At 46.0% G+C, this 21004-nt stretch overlaps 1 protein-coding gene across 1 annotated transcript in view; it reads right to left on the reverse strand.

Moving 5' to 3' along the window:
• The window catches only part of LOC144260252 (1-phosphatidylinositol 4,5-bisphosphate phosphodiesterase gamma-1-like), a 73991-nt gene extending 58030 nt beyond the window's left edge, over positions 1 to 15961 (reverse strand). The window contains exon 1 of the mRNA XM_077808808.1: positions 15742 to 15961. Coding sequence (XP_077664934.1) covers positions 15742 to 15961 — 220 coding nt within the window. The remainder of the gene's footprint in view (positions 1 to 15741) is intronic.
• Positions 15962 to 21004: the final 5043 nt, after the last annotated feature.

The raw sequence follows: 21004 nt of genomic DNA on the forward strand, positions 1-21004 counted from the left end.
AGTACAGGATCAAGCCCACAGAGGTTTTTCACTCTCCACCGTCTAGGATTTTATGACTCACAAACATGGGGGGAGTCTGAGATTTTTCCTTTAAAATGTGCCCATGAACCTGGAACCTGACCCACAACCTCCCCTGCTATTTCGGCTGGGGCCCTCCCCACACACACAGCCCTGCCAATGCACCTCTATCCTGACCTACAGCCCCCCTGCTATTAGAGCTTAACTTAGTAGTTCAAAACACAGAGCTAGTCACTGAATAGCCCACCATCAGGAGCCATCGAGCTCACAACACACCATTGCTGAAAGCCAGCAGTTTATTTGTTTAGCCCCATACGAAGATCTTTGTGCTGCTAACACGGAGCCACCAAGTCTCGCTGTTATGGAGCCAATGCACCAGGGAGATGGAGAGGACCTAAACCTGTGGCTTGTTTGCCTTTTGGATGGGATGAGCTATCAATATGCGGAGTGTGTCCAAGAGAGAGGCAGCCTAATGAATACCCCATGTCAGCGTTGAGTTACATTCAGGGAAACTTGGAGATGTACAAGATTATTTTTCCTGTAAGAGACTCTCCAAAGGACACTGGTGATTTTGTGCAGTATTTGCAGCTCAAACTTTACTTGAAGTAACAAATAAAAATGGCTTTAGTATGAATCAAATGATTATTTTGTTAATTTGTAAAAAAAATCAAGGAACACAGGGTTTGCTCTCCTTTTGATTTTTTTACCTTAAACATTTGTTGTTGGGAACCCAAAATCAGCCAGCCTTGTGCCAGTCTCATTGTCCGTGTGTTGTACATCTCCCCCAGTGTCTGGTCCACAGAGGTTATGATTCCGTGACAATTCCTACCTAGGGGCTTTAGTTTGACAGCTCAGGTTGGAGAGGTTCATGCTTTAGGTCTGGAGGCACCGTATTCAATTTCTGGTGATGCTCGAAATGGCGGTTGTTATATTAGGGCATGATAACCAGAAACTGAAGGTACCACTGGATTTGTGTGAGAGAACCGCAGTGCTCACATGGATCTGATTGCAGGATTGGGGCTTAAAAGGGAATCAGATCAGCATTGCTTTCTAAGACGAATGATGCGGGGGAAATCTACAAACATCAAGAATGATGGAAAGTCAACTGGTTTTGTTTTTACGCTCATTTGGATTTAATAATCTGAGGTGATATTAGGATCCCAGGGAATTAACTGAAAAACTAAAAATTTATCACTTCCCCATCTTAGGTACTTATCTGAGCCCCATCTTTGGAGCATACAGTTATTAATGTATTTATCCTCACACATTCTTGTGAGGTGGGAAAGTGGAGATTAAGACCCAGATGCCCAAAGATATGTCAGTGCCTAAAACCCTTTGAAATCAATGGGAGTTAGGTGCTCAAAAACCTTTGAGGAGCTGCCCCTAAGTGATTCGCCTAAGGTCACATAGGAAGTCTGTGGTGAAGCCGGGACTCAAATCAAGGCCCCAGAAGTATCAGGCTAACACCTTAACCACTGGACTATCCTTGTGCATGGCACGGTCTCCTACAGATTGTAGAATAGGACTGGAAGGGACCTTGAGGGGTCATCTAGTCCCGTCGCCTGCACCCAAGGCAGGACTAAGTATTATCTAGACAGGTTTCAGAGTAACAGCCGTGTTAGTCTGTATTCGCAAAAAGAAAAGGAGTACTTGTGGCACCTTAGCGATTAACCAATTTATTTGAGCATGAGCTTTCGTGAGCTACAGCTCACTTCATCAGTGGTTCTCAACCTAGTTACCATTGTGGGCCATATCCGATACTACCTGTATGGCCCTGAAGATGTCACATGGACCGCAGAGGTGTCCTGATTGGGCCTTAAGCGGCCCACGAGCTGTGGGTTGCGAACCACTGATCTAGAACATCCCTGACAGGTATCTAACCTGCTCTTAAAAATCTCCAGTGACAGAGATTCCACAACCTCCCTAGCCAATTTATTCCGGTGCTTAACCACTCTGACAGTTAGGAACTTTTTCCTAATGTCCAACCTAAACCACCCTTGCTGCAATTTAAGCCCATTGCTTCTTGTCCTGTCCTCAGAGGTTAACAAGAACAATTTTTCTTCCTCCTCCTTGTACCAACCTTTTATGTATTTGAAAACTGTTATCGTGTCCCCACTCAATCTTTTCTTCTCCAGACTAAACAAACCCAGTTTTTTCAATCTTCCCTCATAGGTCATGTTTTCTAGACTTTCAGTCATTTTTGTTGCTCCTCTCTGGAGTTTCTCCAATTTGTCCACATCTTTCCTGAAATGTGGTGCCCAGAACTGAACATAATACTCCAGCTGAGGCCTAATCAGCGCGGAGTAGAGTGGAAAAATTACTTCTTGTGTCTTGCTTATAACACTCCTGCTAATACATCCCAGAATGATGCTTGCTTTTTTTTGCAAACTGTTACACTGCTGATGTTGTCCAGTACAATGTTTCATGAAAATGATCAGGGCGTGAAGTGTTGGCTTATGAAGAAAGAGTAAGAGAAACAATATGATAACTGAAGGGGAGAGAATTACAGTCCTGAAACATGAGGGATGTAAGCACTAAAGAGAGGAAATACTCAGCATAATTAAAAGGGGTGTATCTAGGAGCAACAGGATGGAATCTAGGAAGGGAAATTGAGCTCGACTGAACATAATAAGAACATAACATAAGAACACAAGACCGGCCGTCCTGGGTCAGACCAAAGGTCCATCTAGCCCAGTATCCTGTCTTCCGACAGTGGCCAATGCCAGGTGGTTCAGAGGGAATGAACAGAACAGGTAATCATCAAGTGACCCATCCCCTGTTGCCCATTCTCAGCTTCTGGCAAACAAAGGCTAGGGACACCATCCCTGCCCATTCTGGCTAATAGCCATTGATGGACCTATCCTCCATGAACTTATCTAGTTCTTTTTTGAACCCCGTAATAGTCTTGTCCTTCACAACACCCTCTGGCAAGGAGTTCCACAGGTTGACTGTGCCTTGTGTGAAGAAATACTTCCTTTTGTTTGTTTTAAACCTGCTGCCTATTCATTTCATTTGGTGGCCCCTAGTTCTTGTGTTGTGAGAAGGAGTAAATAACACTTCCCTATTTACTTTCTCCACACCAGTCATGATTGTATAGACCTCTGTCATATTCCCCCTAAGTCGTCTCTTTTCCAAGCTGAAAAGTCCTTTTAAATCTCTCCTCATACGGAAGCTGTTCTGGGACTGGGGCATATTATTTGCACTACTGCCAACTCTCATGATAGTCTCACAAGTCTCACAATATTTGGTAGCTTTCTTGAAGCTCCAGCTCCTGGTGGCATGTGATGATGTGAGACTCCCAGCTTTCATGGTTTAAAATAAGCAAGTTTCTAGCCCTCTTGGTTGTGTGAAAGGCTTGAAACTGTGACCCAAGTGTCCCCTGATGGTTCAGATCCCAGAGGACAAACACAAGAGCAGTCCTTTTGTTTAATGTCATGATTTTTAAGCCAATCTCATGATTTTTTGGAGCCTGACTCCTAAGTTTTGAACTCAGCTTGGGGCTGGCAGCCCTGTGATAGCTTTAGGAAAACTCCCCAATACCAGATCAAACCTTCTCACAGAGCCAATGTTTGGCTGTGGAACAGTCTTTCCAGACCCAGCCCCTGTATCCTTTAAAACTGGACAAAATCCTGGGGATCAGACTGCAGGGCAAGGGGGATGAACTCAAACAAATTGCCGCAGTATGAATCAGTTAAGGCTGATCTACACACAACACACCTACCACAGAACCACCAAGGCAAAGAAATGAAAACCTAAGCCACCTAACAGTACATACATAACCTCTTCTTGTCCACCCAGGGACACAGACTTCACAAATGGCCCAACCATCACACACTACAGACCACATGGCAGCGGGAGGAGGGAAGTTTGGGAAAGGAAAGTGCTGGAAACCCTATGGGGGCACAGTTAAGGATGTGCTGTCTGTTATTAAGTGTTTGTACAGTGCCCAGCATGATCAGGTTTCAATCTCAAATGGGGCCTCTAGATCCTATCGTAATAAGAAATAAATAATAATAAATAATGAGACAAGCTAGGTGTGAATAAACAGAGCTAGCCGCATCTCTTTTTCTGTACCCAGAGCTGCATATCCCCACAGTACGATACCATTCTCAATTTCCTGGAAACCAACATCTGCATTGGATTTTCAGAGATCATGTCAGAAATATGTCTCCAACTCCCCCCTATGTTGTCTCAAGGGTCCCAGCTATTAAAACATCCAGGAATCCAGTTCCAGCTTTAAACATCCCTTTCTCTTCTAATGGGATCCAGTACATTACAAAAAGTGCTTTAAATATATACACAACATGGCTTACATATGGGTGTAATATTGGACCAGCCATTGTAAAAGGCCTGACCTGCTGCTTTTATCAACACCAAAAGGACCAGAGAGCTTCCTTTATCCATTAGGAGAAAACCTCAATGCAAAGCAGCCAGAAGTAATTGCTCTGACTGGAATCCTCTTCTCCCTGGGCACAGCTGTGGCTGGGCCTCTGTGGATGATATGAAAACCCTTGCTGCCTCAGCCTGAGACCTCCCCACTTGCAGAAGTTGGGTGACAGTGAGGATGCTGCTGAGAAGCTAGCTGCACCTCCGTTCTGCATAGGAGGGGGGTGATCCATCTCCTTTCTATGCTTAGGGAATCCTTACTGAACATAAAATTAAAAATTTCCTCCTGGTTCAGGGAAGTTAAAACACATCTCTGTTTTTCCTCCCAGATGTCCCTATTTATAGATATCAAAAGTTAGCAGGCATGTAAGTTCTAGTAATAATTAGCAAGACAATCCTAATTGCTAACATGAATAATTATTATTAAATGCTTACTGAAAATGTAAGCCCACGAAACCCACTGACTTTCCCTTGTTTGTCCTCGCTGTAATGTTCTCAGCAAACCCTAGCAGGCCTGTTACATGTGACCTTCTGTGACTGATTTGAAACTGGCTGCTGTTAAAGAGACTGTCAGCAGGAGGAAGCCTAGCATTCCGGGTTTGTGTAAAAAAAGTTTCAGAGTAACAGCCGTGTTAGTCTGTATTTGCAAAAAGAAAAGGAGTACTTGTGGCACCTTAGAGACTAACCAATTTATTTGAGCATAAGCTTTCATGAGCTACAGCTCACTTCATCGGATGCATACTGTGGAAAGTACAGAAGACGTTTTTATACACACAAACCATGAAAAAATGGGTGATTATCACTACAAAAAGTTTTCTCTCCCCCGACCCCACTCTCCTGCTGGTAATAGCTTATGTAAAGTGATCACTCTCTTTACAATGTGTATGACAATCAAGGTGGGCCATTTCCAGCATTCAACCTTTTGTAGTGATAATCACCCATTTTTTCATGGTTTGTGTGTATAAAAACGTCTTCTCTACTTTCCACAGTATGCATCCGATGAAGTGAGCTGTAGCTCAGGAAAGCTTATGCTCAAATAAATTGGTTAGTCTCTAAGGTACCACAAGTACTCCTTTTCTTTTTGTAAAAAAAGTGGCTCACAAAACTGTCTGACTAGGAGTGTGATTGTGAATTAAAAGAATTAATTGAAATACAGTTTTTTGGTTTTGTGTTTTTCTGGATTTAAGCATTATACTTGAAACAGCACTGAGCTATTGCAGGAGAAACAGAAAGTGAAACTGACTAGAAACAGACTAGAAACAAAAGTGAAATTGACTAGTGGAGTTTCACTGTCCCAGCTGATTGAAACAAACCACCAGCAGCAACAGGGAAAAAGCAAACTAGATTTAAAAAATCCTTCCTAGTTGAACAGTCTAACCTGCTGGTTCTCCAGCTTTTTCATTCTATGGGCTGTTGTGTAAGACAAGCAGATCCTGAAATGAGAGATCCTCTTGCACAGTCAGATTCCTTCCCAATAACCCAGCCCTGCACTGCTTGCTTCTCAACATGCTTCATTCTGTGACCTGCTGGGGTGGGCTCCACAATTTGAGAACTCTCTAAAATGCTCTAAAGTATTATTAGTTGGGGGTGGGAGGAGAATTACTATAAATACACGATTTTAATCTTCCCAGTGGCCTGTTAACCAAACCAGCCTTTTTGAGACATTCTCCCACCACATCCTGCAAGACTGTTTCCAAGCAGAGATTCTAACCTGCCCTATTTTTAGCCAGGATTTTATGCTCCCACTCCTCCACCCCCATTCTACTTCATCAAAAAAAGAAAGAAGAAAATCCTCTTGTTCCAATGTATTTCCGAAAAGTTAAAAGCCGCTTCCTTCTGCCCCACTCCAAATGTCCCTGTTCATAGCCTTCATGGGTTGATAACTATGCCTAGCTGATGTTAACTCATGGATCTATAGTTCCCTGGCTTGTCTGTCATGACCTATTCTTTCTCTAATACAGGGGACTGCTTTTGCCACTTCCCAACCCTCAGGAAAGTTCCTCCAACTCTTTTAAAAATGCTAGTGTGGCACGGTGGGCTGTGAACCTCAAGCCCCAGCTCTGACCTGCTCCTGGGTCAGGTGATTGAGGGTCATGTGACTGCCTGCTGGAAGTAGCACCTGCTATAAAAAGGGGCTTCCCCCCCTCCACCCCATTCCTCTCTCTTAGCCTGAGAAAGATCAGGACCTAATTCTCCACAGAGAGGAGTAGAAGGACAGTTGCCCTGGGGAAGAGCAGCTGGAACGGGACTAGCAGAGCTCCCTGTGCAGATGAAGTTGACCAAGAATCCAGATGGGGCCCATTGAAGCAAGACCAGTGGGACGCCTTCCTAGATAGAAACTGGGAGCTGTGGACTGTGTTGTGCTTGGGGAGACCTAACCAGTAGCAGCAATAGGCCGTGCTTAATTTGTAATGAAGGAGGTGCCGGGGCTCAATCAATTTGTTTACATTAATAATGGATGCAGCAAGCCCAGAGGCGCCGGGGCTATGAACTGCCAAGCCTAGAGGTGCCGGGGCGCAGCCCTGGCACAAATTAAGCTCTGGGGCTAGGGAAGAAGCCTGTGAGCCCAACAAGCTGGGTAGGAAGCAGTCCTGGGCTGGAGTGGGATTTAGGGCCAGAATAGATGGCTGCTCCTCTGTATGAGGCTCAGGGCAGAGGATGGGACTGGACTACCCTCCAGTGTCACTGGGAGGGAGCATAAACCCCAGTAACCAAGGGGAGAAGGAGGCTGAGTACTGAGGGGAACACCGAGTCCAAAGGGGACAGTGGAAAAGGCGAACAAAGCCCTGCAGTAGGGATGGGGCTCTTGGATCAGCAATCTCCATCTCTGGTGGGATCAGTTCCGTGACTAAGAATTTGGCCCATAATTCTGTGCAATACAGAACTCATTGTATAAAAAAAGCCAGTACTCTTGTTGAGAGGTTTCAGAGTGGTAGCCGTGTAAGTCTGTATCAGCAAAAATAACGAGGAGTCCTTGTGGCCTCTTAGAGACTAACAAATTTATTTGGGCATAAGCTTTCATGGGCTAAAACCCACTTCATCAGATGCAGCAGAAAGTGGTGTTGGAATTCACTCCATGCATCTGATGAAGTGGATTTTCGCCCATGAAAGCTTATGCCCAAATAAATTTGTTAGTCTCTAAGGTGCCACAAGTACTCTTGTTGTGCAACAGTTTAACTCCTGGATTCCTGGCAGTGATGGAGGGGCGCTCAGTTGTGTACAGCAGAAGTCCTCCTGGGAAATCCTCCAAGCTAACAGCAAGAGGTTCATTTCAGAGGTAACTGCTTTACAGTTAATTTCCTTGTAGGTTTAGCGCCCCACCATTGCTGCCCAGGAGACACTATTTTATGGTGTCTTCTCACGGTTTATTGTGTCTCTTCTGTTTAAAAGGACATCATCAACCTGAAACTCTCGTTTTTTAAATGGGCTAGCAACAGGGCCCCCTTTAAATAGCGTGTCTGCAAGGTAAAGGTATGGAACCCTGAGGGATTTTCTCCGTGCATTTGTCCTGTCCAGGAGACGGCTGGGCAGTTCAGGACATACATTTCTGGGGAAAACTCTGGATCTAGGGGGGTGCTGGAGTCACCCTGCAGCATGACCAAGGCTGGCAAGAACCAAGGTGTGGCTGGCTGGCTGCAGCACACACACAGACATAGCTGGGAGTGACTTACATGCTGGAGACTGTTTGTGAGCTGTCCAGGCTGGAGGCTACAGCGGCAAGGCATTGTAAAGGGCACCCCAGGTTACAGGAGTGACACAGCTATGCAGTCTGGATTATACCCTGGTTCACATGCTTAGCCAAATTAACGCTAGAGTTGCCAACACCACTTTCTGCTGCACTCTGGATTTATTTAGGTCTCTCATCCAAGTGCCTACCAGAGCTAGTCTTACTTAACTTGTGAAGGCAGGGAGACCCTAGGTCCTGATGGTACCTCCACTACTCTCGCTGAGCTTCTTATTCTCCAAGTTTCCTCGTGGTTGATGGCTGATTGCTTTGGGACAACTTAGGCACAGCTGAGGCTTGAAGCCCCAGACATGTGGAAGCACATGGACTCATTTATATTATAAGAAACAGCATGAGTTCCGTCTTGGTTAACTGACCATGTAATTAGTCTACAATAGCAAAGAGTCTTCTGCTTTAAAACATGCCTTTATTTCCATACACAGCAGCGCTGCTATGCCTGCTTATCCAGTTAAAAAATTCATCAGGTGGCCTACAAGATGCCTCATTCATTCCTTTACAAGTTGATCACCATATTGATAGTAGATTTAAAAGTGCCAGGATGGGACTGAAAGGGGAGGGAACGAGATCTTGGCAACATCCATAAGAAATAAAACTATTTAAATAGCCCTGACTGTGCAAGCAGGAAGCCATTGTGACAACTAGAGAATTGAACTTTCCAACGATTAAATATACTCTGCACACAGCAGTGAGTCAGGGTAACCGTAGTGAAATAAGCGTGATGGGGAGATTTGGAGCCCTAATCCCTTTCTCTGTAGCAGTGCCTGAGGACAGTCCTGCTTTATTTGCAACGGCATGCTTGGCTCTAAGGCATGGAGCTGGGACTAAATGCAAAGAGGAGCCAGCAAGGCCCCTACCCAGTTGTTCCAATTCCCTTTTTATAAACTAAAAATGATCTGGATTATACAAATTCACTTGGCTGAAGATATACGACTGTTTCACCTGCTTTGGAATGGGAGACCTAAGCACACGGATCAGTGGCCTTGCAATGTGTGTGCTTAGGTAGATAAATCGTGTTGGCTCCTTGAGCTGCTCTGCCAAAACTTGATGCTGTAACTTCCTCATAACAGCAGACACGCCCTATGTCTCTCAACAGCAGGGCGGGACTATTTTTCCACTGTTGATGGTGAGGAAAGCACATTGGGATCTTAAAAAACGGTACCAAATCAGAAAGGGCACTGCCTCTCTACACTGATGTCACCATCCGTGGCCCCACAAAGTCACGAAACCTCCTCATTAGTCTCCTCCTGGTGCTGGCCAAGTCAGCCGTCCATCATACCAGGAGACGGAAGCTGGATTGTGTAGGGGCGGTGACGCTCAGTGACTGCGTGGTCTATTTCCAGTCCCTAGTACCGCTACACATCCGAGCAGAATTCCTCTGGGTGGTGTCTGCTGACTCCCTAGATGCCTCTGAAGAGCAGTGGGCGCTGTCTGGGGTTCTCTGATTGGTGTCCCCCTCTGGGTCCCTCATTATTACCCTCTGAACTCACTCCCTCCCCTGTTTTTTCATCTGCTGTCCCCCGCCATTACTTGTGGCCTAGCTAAGGGGGAGGGCCTTTAGCTATAGGTGGGCTTGGGCCCACCATCCCCCTGGTTTCCACGATAACACTGATGCCAATAGCTCCTGTAAAATAGGACCCGAGCCATAAGCAAAATCAGTAGAAGCTCCACTGTCCATAGGGCAGTTACCTATTCTGTATGCAGGGAATAACATGTGGCTTCTTTCATCTCAAGCTCAAGTGTTCTGCAAACGTTCCTTAAGCCGAGCAGCTGCCCTGGGATTGCCATCTCTCTTAAGAGTGGTGAGATCTTCCCTTTTCTCCTGGGGTCATCTCATGGGAAGTTCACATGTCCCAGCATCACTTTAGGGGCCAATAACAGGTCATCATGTAAGAGGAACTTGTTAAAATGATCAAGATGACAGCTATCCCTGTGAGATGAGTTTTACTGCCCCCATTGTATAGATGGGAACATTGAGGCATAGAAAGGATAAGTGACTTGCCCACTGGTCACATGAGAGTCACTGGCAATGCTGGGAATTGAATCTGGGAAGCCTGATTCTGTACTTTAATCACTAGACAACACTGCCCACATACAAGCAAGCAAACAGGGAAGGATCTTCACTGTGCACAGACAGACAGTAATCCCATTCTTTGTGTGGTAAGGGGATGTATATGTTTGTTTGAACAGGAGAGACAGGAGGTTACCAGCTACCAATTCAGAGAAGGGTACTGGATATTTAATTTTCACCCGCATTTTCAAAGTAAAGTTGCTTAGGTCTGATAGTTGCTCATGGTCCAGGTAACAGCAGTGGGATATTGGAAGTTTGTGGTTAATCAGTTCCACATGGGTGAAACCTGTGCTACGAAGGGGCTTTCCAAATGCTCGTCAGAACAGAAATGGGCCTTTTATAGCATGGGCAGCAGTAGATTGCGCTAGGGTCCCTGTTTTTGACAACTGAAGCAACAGCATCAGTGTCGTAAATCACCTCTTCAGTGCTAGAACACAGTCAAGCTACCAACAGCTGGCCAAGCAGATGCAAGAGTCTCTATTTGGTACTTCTTTCCTGACATCTCACCTACATGGCAATCGAGAGAAGCCTGATATGCAGACTGTGTGATCATGTGCCTAGTGTGGAGGGTTGGGATTCCGGGGGAGCTGGGTTTGATTCTGGACTCTGACACTGACTCGCTGTGTGACCTTGACTAAGTCTCTCACACCCTGTGTGTAGGGGGGCTAACGCTCCTCACTCACCTCCCAGGAGGGCCATAAGGATCAGCTGCAAAGTGCTTTGAGACCCTGAAAGGGAAGACACTCTTAGACAATGTCTACATTTATGGCAGCTTGCAGAGTACCTACACTGCACTCCCCCAAAGTACGGGCATCAATAGCTGTGTAGACAGCGAGGCACTGTTTAGACGAGTAAAGATATGCCAGAACCTCAGAGTATATACCCTACATTGCTCTCCACGTCCCCAAACAGCACCTCCATTGTCTATGCTGCTATTTTTAGCAGTCTAGTGTCCGGCTGCCTCCCTGCTGCTGGAGCCTTGCCCCGCCGCAGTGAAAGGCTCTGGCAGCAGGGAAAGGCTCTGGCAGCGGAAGACAGTGGGGAAAGGCTCCAGCATACCCTACACACTGCAACAAGTGTAGACAAGGTCTTAATGACAGGCAAAGAATTATTCTGGAAAATCAAATGGAGCAAGCTGTGGTTCTTTCATGGCCTTGTTAGTCCCCAACTCACCCTCTTGCTCCCCATTTCAAAAGTTAAGGACTCACTGGTTTTAGTGATGGCAATTCCTTCCACATCTCCCAGCTGGAGGTGGGGGATCGATTTGTATCAGACACTGAGGGCGTCATTCTGTGGGATAAAACCCATGGATAAAGAGGGGTTCTCAGACTGATTGGAAACAAGGCAGGACAGATTCAAAAAGCGAGACTGGGGTTCAAAAAAAAGCCAAGTGCTGGAGGAATCTGAAGGCTAAGGAGGGGTCAGCACAGTCTCTCCCAAGGATCATGACTTAATGTTTGTAAAGTGCTCTGAAGATATAAAATACCATGTAAGTACTAAGCTCTGTTAATGTTAGAGTCCTAATGTAACAGACGTGCTCACCTGGAAACAGAGATTCATAGAGTTTAAGGCCAGAAGGGACCATCAATTGACACCTACACCGAAAATACACTGTCAGCCTATATATAACCAAATGCTGTCACATCCTAACACACACTCAAACACCCAGGCTGTACATAGGCATACACCCATATAACCACACATGCCCTACGTATACATACCTCCCATGCACAACGTATGATCTATAGTAGGGTTAGTAAATTAGGTGACACTAACATAATGAGCAAGCTAATGAACACTGAACTAAAGTGGAGCCTCTATAGAAACCCATCACAGAATCTGTTTTCCCATGAACTCTCATGAGTTTCCTTTATAAATTCTACAGGCACTGACAAGCATAGATCCCATTATACCTGCACTAATGTTAATAATCTTATGTACGCCACCCTCTATTCAGAAGGATCCCAACAGGCTTTAGAAGCTTTACATATTGGGATTAGTTCACCCCTCAAAGAAAGGGAGCCACCTCTGGGATGTAATATGGCATATATTTAACAACATACAGCACGGCCTCAACAGTTTGGGACAAGAAGCGAAGAACACCATCCTATTAAGACAAGAGCAATCTGGCCAGCACATTGCGGTCTGATACCAGATTAATCCCAGAAGAGGTAGTAAAATAAATCCCAGAAGAGATGGTCTCTGAGGCCTTTGGGCACTACCATTATTATGATGATGATTACACCATTACTCAGCCTGTTACAGAGCAGAGGGCTATTTACACGGGATGCAAGATCTTTAGGAGAAGCAATCTAGAATACATAAGAGTTCCCTAATGGAGGGGGAAAATGGTGGGCTGAATTCAAATGCATAACAAGCAGGATGTTCTCATTTTCCAAGGGTCTATGAACTACTGACATTCCCACCTGTTTCTTATCAACATTCAAAATTCAGTGAAACCCTTACAGTAACAATCAGCAACTTCCTAGATTTCTAGAGAGGCTGAGTGGTCTAAAGGTCTGAGCAAAGCTCTGTTTCCCTGGAGCTTCTGGGTTTTATTCCAAGCTCTGCTACAGGCTTTCTGGGTAACCATGAGCAAGTCACTTAGACTCATATTTTCAAATGTATCCACTCATTTTGAGTGCCCAACTTGAGAAACTTTAGGCCTGGTTTACAGAGGACTAGTGTACCTGCAGTTAACATAACATAAGAACGGCCAGACTGGGTCAGACCAACGGTCCATCCAGCGCAGTATCCTGTCTTCCGACAGTGGCCAATGCCAAGTGCCCCAGAGGGAATGAACAGAACAGGCCATCATCAAGTGACCCATTCCCTGTTGTCCACTTCCAGCTTCTGGCAAACAAAGGCTAAAAGTTCCCATTGACTTTATTTAGGATTGTAGGTTTTCAGCATCTCTGAAAGTGAGACTCTTGGGGGGAAATCTTGGCTCCATTGAAGTCAAGGGCAAAACTCCCATTGACTTCAGTGGGGCCAGGATTTCACTCTACATGTCTCAAGCTGGGCACCCAAAATCATTGGACACTTTGAAAAGTTAAGGTCCAAGTCTTTCTGTACCTGTTTCGCCATTAATAAACTTGGGTTATTATTACTTACGTACCACCTATGGCTGGTTTATGGGTGGATTAATTAGTGTTTGCACAGCACAGCACTTTGATCTGTTAAATGTTGCATCATTTTGCAAATATCCAATTGACCATTAGCGCACATCTCTGTGCTCAAAAATCACCATAAAAAGGAATCCATATTTATCATCTCTCAGTGAGTCCAGAACAAATCCTATACGTTTCCAAGTAAAAAAATGTTTTTCTATCTACTGTCCTGGGATCTGAGTGTCAAGCTGGGTTCTTTTTGGTTCATGCATCATCAGTAGTGATAATGACCCTTCAGGCTAAATTTTGTCCTCACACCTGTGTAATTTCACTGTTTTCAAATTATGCCTTCAGTTATACCTCTGCAACCCCATTGAAGGCAATAGGGTTGTAAAGATATAACTAAGGGCAGGATATGAAAGCAATGAAGATGCACACTTGACCCTGCAACTGAAACGTAAACAATCCTGTTGATGATGCATAACTCCAGCTCCCTCTCCCAGAGCTGTGTTGGGTCTAAAGGGCTGATAGGAGTAAAAGTAGTAAACACTTAATTTTTGTCACTAAAGCAAGTAGCTCTGCCTTTGATATACCCAGGGGGAGCAGATCTGCTGCGTAAGGAGGGATCATTCTTCCACAGCCACTTTTCAGAGGATAACTGCACGTTAAAGGGACTCCATACTCAGTGGGGCTTTCCCTGTGGAGGGTTAGTGTTATCTCCATAACCATGTGCTGGTTTCCTGTGTAAAATCATGGCTGGCTGCAACCACTTCTCAAGAATAAGGGATGGGATTGGTCATTTAAAGCATGACAGAGGGACAATACCTCCCTCTTCTGCCGCTGATGAAGTAGACCCTGAGTAAGCAACACACGGGAGGCAGATGAACATGTATTATCTTCTGGCAGGAGCCACACAATTCCCCTTAGCAGTAACACGCACTACGAGAGTGAATCCGCCCCGGCTGAGCTGAGAGTATCCCCCCACCAAGCAAGCAGAGTGGAAGGGGCTAGAAAGAAGAAGGATGGGTTAAAGCACAGGGAAGGGCATAAATGAGGCAAAGCAGGAAAACACCACCCGCTCACCCCTGTCAACTCCATTATGGTCAGGGGAATTGCAGCAGGGACGCCAAGGGCAATCAGCAAGGAAGAGATAACAAAGTGGCTGCATGTGCTCTGCAGGCTGTAAGAGTGCGGAGCTGCCAAGGGAGAGGATGGGGATTGTGGTGGCTGAGTGAGACAAGAGAGACAGCAGCATGATAATTGCTGGGAACTTATTGAAAAAATAAATGGGAGGCAGGTGAAAAGAGGAGCCCACTCCCTTCACGCTGTCATCTGCTCAGGCACAATGTGCTAAACAATGGGGGGAGGGATCGCTCAGTGGTTGGAGCATTGGCCTGCTAAACCCAGGGTTGTGAGTTCAATCCTTGAGGGGGCCATTTAGGGATCTGGGGCAAGAATTGGGGACTGGTCCTGCTTCAAGCAAGGGGTTGGACGAGATGACCTCCTGAGGTCTCTTCCAACCCTGACCTTCAATGATTCTATGATTCTAAACAGGGCTGGGCTCGGTCACGGCGTGGGTGGAAAACCTCCACGGGACAAACTCGGGCCGCTGCAGGAAGTGGTGTGTTGCTGGTGGAGTAGGTGGTGCTCTTCCCCAGCACAGAACCAGCGCCCCGGGGTGGTGCTGGGAGACAGAGGGCTGCTGGATGAGACCTCTTTAGGATGCGACGTAAACAAAGGTCATGACCATTTGTGATTATTAATGATCTCCTGGTGCTTTTTATCAGGGGAGGAAGTGTTAATCCTGGTGTCCTGGCCACCTCCCTGCGCAAGTAACTACATGCTCCTGATCTAAATCCCCCTGCACTTCCATGCTGCATTCTTCTTCACTGACTGTTGCGGCGAAACAGATGCCACATTCCGCTCCAGAGGTTGCTGCTTCTCTGTGGCTAGCGAAACGATCCCTGGGCACATGGTTGAAACCTCCAGTACAGTTAGTACCATTCCTTAGAAGAAAGGTGCTGCGACCGATCATTAAACTGCCATCACCACAGCGATGGATAAAACATAACAGACCAATAGCACTTTTCAAAGAGCTTTACTAAGGTTAACCCGTGAACCCTCTCAACAGCCACCATCCCATTTTACAGGCTCGGATCTAGAGACTTGCCGACAGCCATGCAGCAAGTCACTGGCAGAGCCCAGCCAGAACTAGAATAGGGGAGTTCCTAGGTTCCCAATCCACTAGGCCAGGCTGCCTCCCCACAGAGATTTACAAGCCAGTGCAGTCAGCTTGGATTTTCCTGGAATCTTGGACTGAGCTGCACCAAGCCCAGCTCCCCTAGTGAGAGGCATTTGTCAGCTTTAGAGACAGACATTTTCTTGGTTCATGCCGCGATGCGGAATATACTCACTGTCTCCTTCCACTTTCTCAGGCGTCCGGCTCCAAATGATCTGCCTGGTCTCCAGCTTCACCTGAAACGTCCTCCTCTCTGGCCTCTGGGACTTTTTTTGGTAGAACAAGGTCAGCACGGTCCCAATTTCCAAACTCCTGAGGATCCTCCCCATGTCCCCAACCTCCATCCTGGAGTCCTCCAAAAACCCATTGACACTGTTCACCCTGTACACTGACATCTTTACTGCATGGCCATCGCCTGAAGGAATCACAGAGCAGGATCTGTGTCATGCATGAAAGGAACGAGCCTTTGGGAAATGAAGCCAAGACCCGCAGAAACAAAATCTACCCTCTTATTTTCAATTCCTTTCCCCCAAATCACCCGAGACAAGTGCTTCCTTTGCTGCAGTGGCTCCTAGTGCTGGCTTCCACCACATATGCTGCAAAGAGCCAGGACTCTCTTCAGAGCTGTGGAAAGAGGAAGGGGGTGGGATTGAAGGATCCTGCAACCTTCTCTCTCTGCAACCCAGGAATGAGGCTTCCCTGCTATAATACAGCTGCAGCTGCAGCAGTCAAAGATCAGGCAGGCAGGAAGGCTTGATGGCTGCTTTTCAAATCAGAGCTATAAAAATAATCCAACCAGGGCAGGTCCAGGAGGCTGAAATTACAGCAGCCCCTTTACACACACAAAACCCACACAATCCACGCATGGGAGCTGGAGCTGTTGGTGCTGCAGGGTGGCATGGAGGAAAAGCCCCTTGTAGAGCTCTGCGAGGCTGGGTTTTACTGTCAGCTGTGGAAGAGATGGAGGAAAGAAGCCCAGATGGTGCAAAGTAAAAAAGGCTGTCCAGCCAGATCCAGAGAATTCCCCCTCAGCCAGCAAGGAGCAACCTCCTCCAAACTGGGGGTGGGGGGCCTGGAGTGGAGGAGGGACAGGCGGTCTCCTGATGGCTTTTCCTGCGGATCCTGGGGAGGAATGAAGAGGGGTTGGTCCACTAGATTTCTGGCAGGGAATCTGGAGGATGTGGGGTTCCCCCTGCTCCAGCAGATCACAGTTAGGGAGCCCGGGGGTTGCAGTTCTCCTCTCCGCCTGCAGATCCTGGCGAGGGAGTATTGGTGTGAATTCCTGGGGGCTGCTGCTCTGCTTCTGCTTGGGGAGCAAGATGACAAGGGGAGGTTCTCCCCCCTTTTCTCTCTCTCCCTCTCTCTGCTGATTAATTTCAGGCTGGTGAAATGGACGCCCAGAGGAAACTGCAATCGCACATGGCCGGAAAGAGATCAGAAAGGAATTTAAAAAAAAAAAATTGCAGGATCTTGGAGAAAGAAAAATAGAAGGAGAGAAAGAAAAGATGGTGGAGAGTGACATCTAGAGGCAGGAAGCACCTGCTTCCCTCTGGAGGGATGAGGGCAGGACGGGCTGGGAAGCAGCATGGGACATGCTGCTGTCCACACAGTTCTTACATCTGGAGAGTCTGACTTTTGTTTTTGTGGATGGGTGCTTTCGAAGAGGTGGGGGGGGCTCTGCCAGTTTTGGGGGGAAGCTATTTTCAGCATATTTATACACTTCTTCCATATTCTAGTTATTGAATATGAGTCTATCATTGGTATCTTAACTATTTAATCATTATTAAAATAGTAACCAACTATATAATTACATTATCATGAATTACAGTATATTAAAATCATTGCACTCACCTACAAGCTGTCTTCACTAGCATCACAGTTTAATGACGTTACGTCTCTCTGTAGCTTTCTGGATGAAACTGTCAGCAATCTTATTTACATCTAGTTCCCTGGTAGGGTATTGATGCACGTTAAGGACAGCTACATTATTCAGTCGCGTTTGTCCCATTGATGACCGGAGATAATTTTTAAGTCTTCTGAGTTTGGAGAATGAGCGTTCCACAGTGCAGGATGATACAGGCAGAGTGAGAAGGATTCTTATAAATTTTCAGTACTTTTAAAGTATAATGCGCAAATGTTCATTCCCTTCAGACACTGGAGACTGTTATATTTTTCTATACAGCTATGTTCAAGAACATGTCATGGTGTAGTTTCCTTTGTCTCGTTTTTCTTTTGTGTTTTGTTTGCTCTCGCTGGTATCAAAACTAAGGGCAGCAGTTTCAGTGGTCGGATCGCCGACTGTTGCGGCAGATTCTCTTGTATTTGCTGAACCACATGAGGTTCCTGAAGATTTTCCACGGTTGATTTTGAACACAAATGTATCCATCTTTCAGCCTGGCCATACTCACTTCCATTACCTAACTGTGTATTGCCATATGCTAGTTAGGGGGAACCATACATCCTGTCTCGGCCAGGACAGTCCCTTTTTGTGGCAACTGTGTATTGCCATATGCTAGTTAGGGGGAACACTGGAACAAGGCTTATCATCCTGGAGGGAACTGCCAAGTATTGCCCTGACAGGTGACTTTTCTCACCTGACTCCCTTTACCTCAGTGCACTGAGAGCCACGGTGGGTGAGAAGGTGCAGAAGGAGGTTCTCTCCCACAACCCCTCAGAGTTGGAAAGGGCCAGAGGCAGCTGGAAGGTTTTGGGGAGGCTGAGGTGGAAGGAGGTGAAAGGGATACAGAGGAGAACGAGATGTTGGCAGGATCTGGTGGGTGTGGGGGCTATAGGGGGAAGAAGGAGCATGGGGAGGTTTGGTGGGGGTGAATCTGGTTGGGAGTGCTGGGGAATGACACAGCCCAGAGCAGCCTCCCGCATTCTCTCCTCCAAGTGTAGGGAGGAGAAGAGGAACCACTGGCTGCATACACTCCATGTGCCGCAGGTGGGAGCCGACTCTGCCCGGAAAACCTTGCAGCCCTTGGATTTGCATCATGAAACCTGCAGTTTGTGCAGGCCGGGCCTCCGTATTACAGATCAGGGCTTGCCAAGATAAATGGTAGAACTCTAGGCTTTAACGATCATTGGCTCTTTAATGACCTAAATGGTCAGAGCCACAGTTTTACCTCTCAGCCACAAGACGGCTCTTCCTGGAGCCCAGCACTCTCTGGGAGTTGGTCATTCAGTACTGACTCGCTGCGAGGATTTCCGCCAACTTCACTGCTCCGGGCAGCACCTGGGGTTTTCTGCGGCGACGCTCCTCCAAGTACTGACTGGGCTTTTCCTGATTAACGTGCACGGCAACACTGGGAAGCGAGGGAGGAAGCAGAGAGAAGAGGGCAGGAATGAATCTAGGAAACCTGGAAAGCCTCTTACCCCGAATTAAAGGGCACTTAGGCTATGTCTACACTACGGACCTTACAGCAGTACAGCTATGCCACTTCAGCTGTGCTGCTGCAAGGTCTCCCATGCAGCCGCTCTTTGCGGGCGGGAGACAGCTCTCCTGCCAGCATAATTAAAGCACCCCCAACGAGCGGCGTTAGCTACGTCGGCAGGAGGGGCTCTCTTGCCGACACAGCGGTGTCCACACCAGCACTTTCGTTGATTAAACTTATGTCGGTCAGGGGGGTGTTTTTTTCACATCCCAACCGACAAAAGTTTTACCGACAAAAATGCTAGTGTAGACATAGCCTTAATGTCAAGCAGCTCAGCAAAAAAGAACCCTCTGTGCACAGCAGCTTATTGGTCTGAATATAGCAGGTGTGGTCCTGGGAGATAAAACACTTCACAAGAATTCTTCTCTGTCCCAGGTTGAATGCTGCATTGTGGTTGCTGCTAGCAGCCGTCACTCATATTTAACATCTACATTAATGAGCTGGAAGAAAAAGTCAAAAGCATGTTCATGAAATTCTATGATGAAAGCAAATGAGGAGGAGTTGCAAACATTGATGAGGACAGAAGCTGGGAGTGAATGAAAGTCATAATCTTCAGAACACCCAGCACATGGGGTTGCATCCCTGACCATCTTGGCTAATAGCCACTTATGGACCCTATCCTCCATGAACTTATTTAATTCTTTTTTGAACCCACTTATACTTTTGGCTTTCATAACATCCCTTAGCAACGAGTTCCACAGGCTGACTGTACGTTGTGTGAAAAAATACTTCCTTCTGTTTGTTTTAAACCTGTTAATTTGTTTTAAACCTGTTTTAAAGCCTGTTAATTTCATTGGGTGATCCCTAGTTCTTATGACAGGTTTCAGAGTAACAGCCGTGTTAGTCTGTATTCGCAAAAAGAAAAGGAGTACTTGTGGCACCTTAGAGACTAACCAATTTATTTGAGCATAAGCTTTCGCGAGCTACAGCTCACTTCATCGGATGCATACTGTGGAAACTGCAGAAGACATTATATACACAGAGACCATGAAACAATACCTCCTCCCACCCCACTCTCTTGCTGGTAATAGCTTATCTAAAGTGATCACTCTCCTTACAATGTGTATGATAATCAAGTTGGGCCATTTCCAGCACAAATCCAGGTTTTCTCCCCTCCCCCCCCCCCAAACCCACTCTCCTGTTGGTAATAGTTTATCTAAAGTGATCACTCTCCTTACAATGTGTATGATAATCAAGGTGGGCCGTTCTTGTTAAACCCTGGATTTGTGCTGGAAATGGCCCACCTTGATTATCATACACATTGTAAGGAGAGTGATCACTTTAGATGAGCTATTACCAGCAGCAGAGTGGGGTGGGGGGAGAGAAAACCTTTTGTAGTGATAAACACCCATTTTTTCATGGTTTGTGTGTATAAAAACATCTCCTGTATTTTCCACAGTATGCATCCGATGAAGTGAGCTGTAGCTCACGAAAGCTTATGCTCAAATAAATTGGTTAGTCTCTAAGGTGCCACAAGTACTCCTTTTCTAGTTCTTATGTTATGTGAAAGGGTAAACAACGCTTCTTTATTCACTTTCTCCACCCCATTTATGATTATATAGCCCTCTGTCATATCCCCCCTTAGTTGTCTCTTTTCCAAGCTGAACAGTCCCAGTCTTTTGAATCTCTCTTCATATGGATACTGCTTCATACCCTTAATTATTCTTGTTGCCTTTCTCTGTACCTTTTCCATTTCTAATATCTCTTTTTTTTGCAACGGGGCGACCAGAACTGCATGCAGTATTCAAGGTGTAGGTGTACCATGGATTTATATAGTGATATTATGATATTTCATGTCTTATTACCTATCCCTTTCTTAATGGTTCCTAACTTTCTCTTAGCTTTTTTGACTGCCCCTGCACATCGATCAGATGTTTTCAGAGAACTATCAACAATTATTCCATTTAGACCTCATTATTTTGTATGTACAGTTGGAATTATGTTTTCCAATGTGCATTACTTCGCATTTATCATCATTAGATTTCATTTGCAATTTTATTGACC

The sequence above is a fragment of the Eretmochelys imbricata genome, chromosome 2 (assembly GCF_965152235.1).
Source record: "Eretmochelys imbricata isolate rEreImb1 chromosome 2, rEreImb1.hap1, whole genome shotgun sequence".
Lineage (NCBI taxonomy): Eukaryota > Metazoa > Chordata > Testudines > Cheloniidae > Eretmochelys > Eretmochelys imbricata.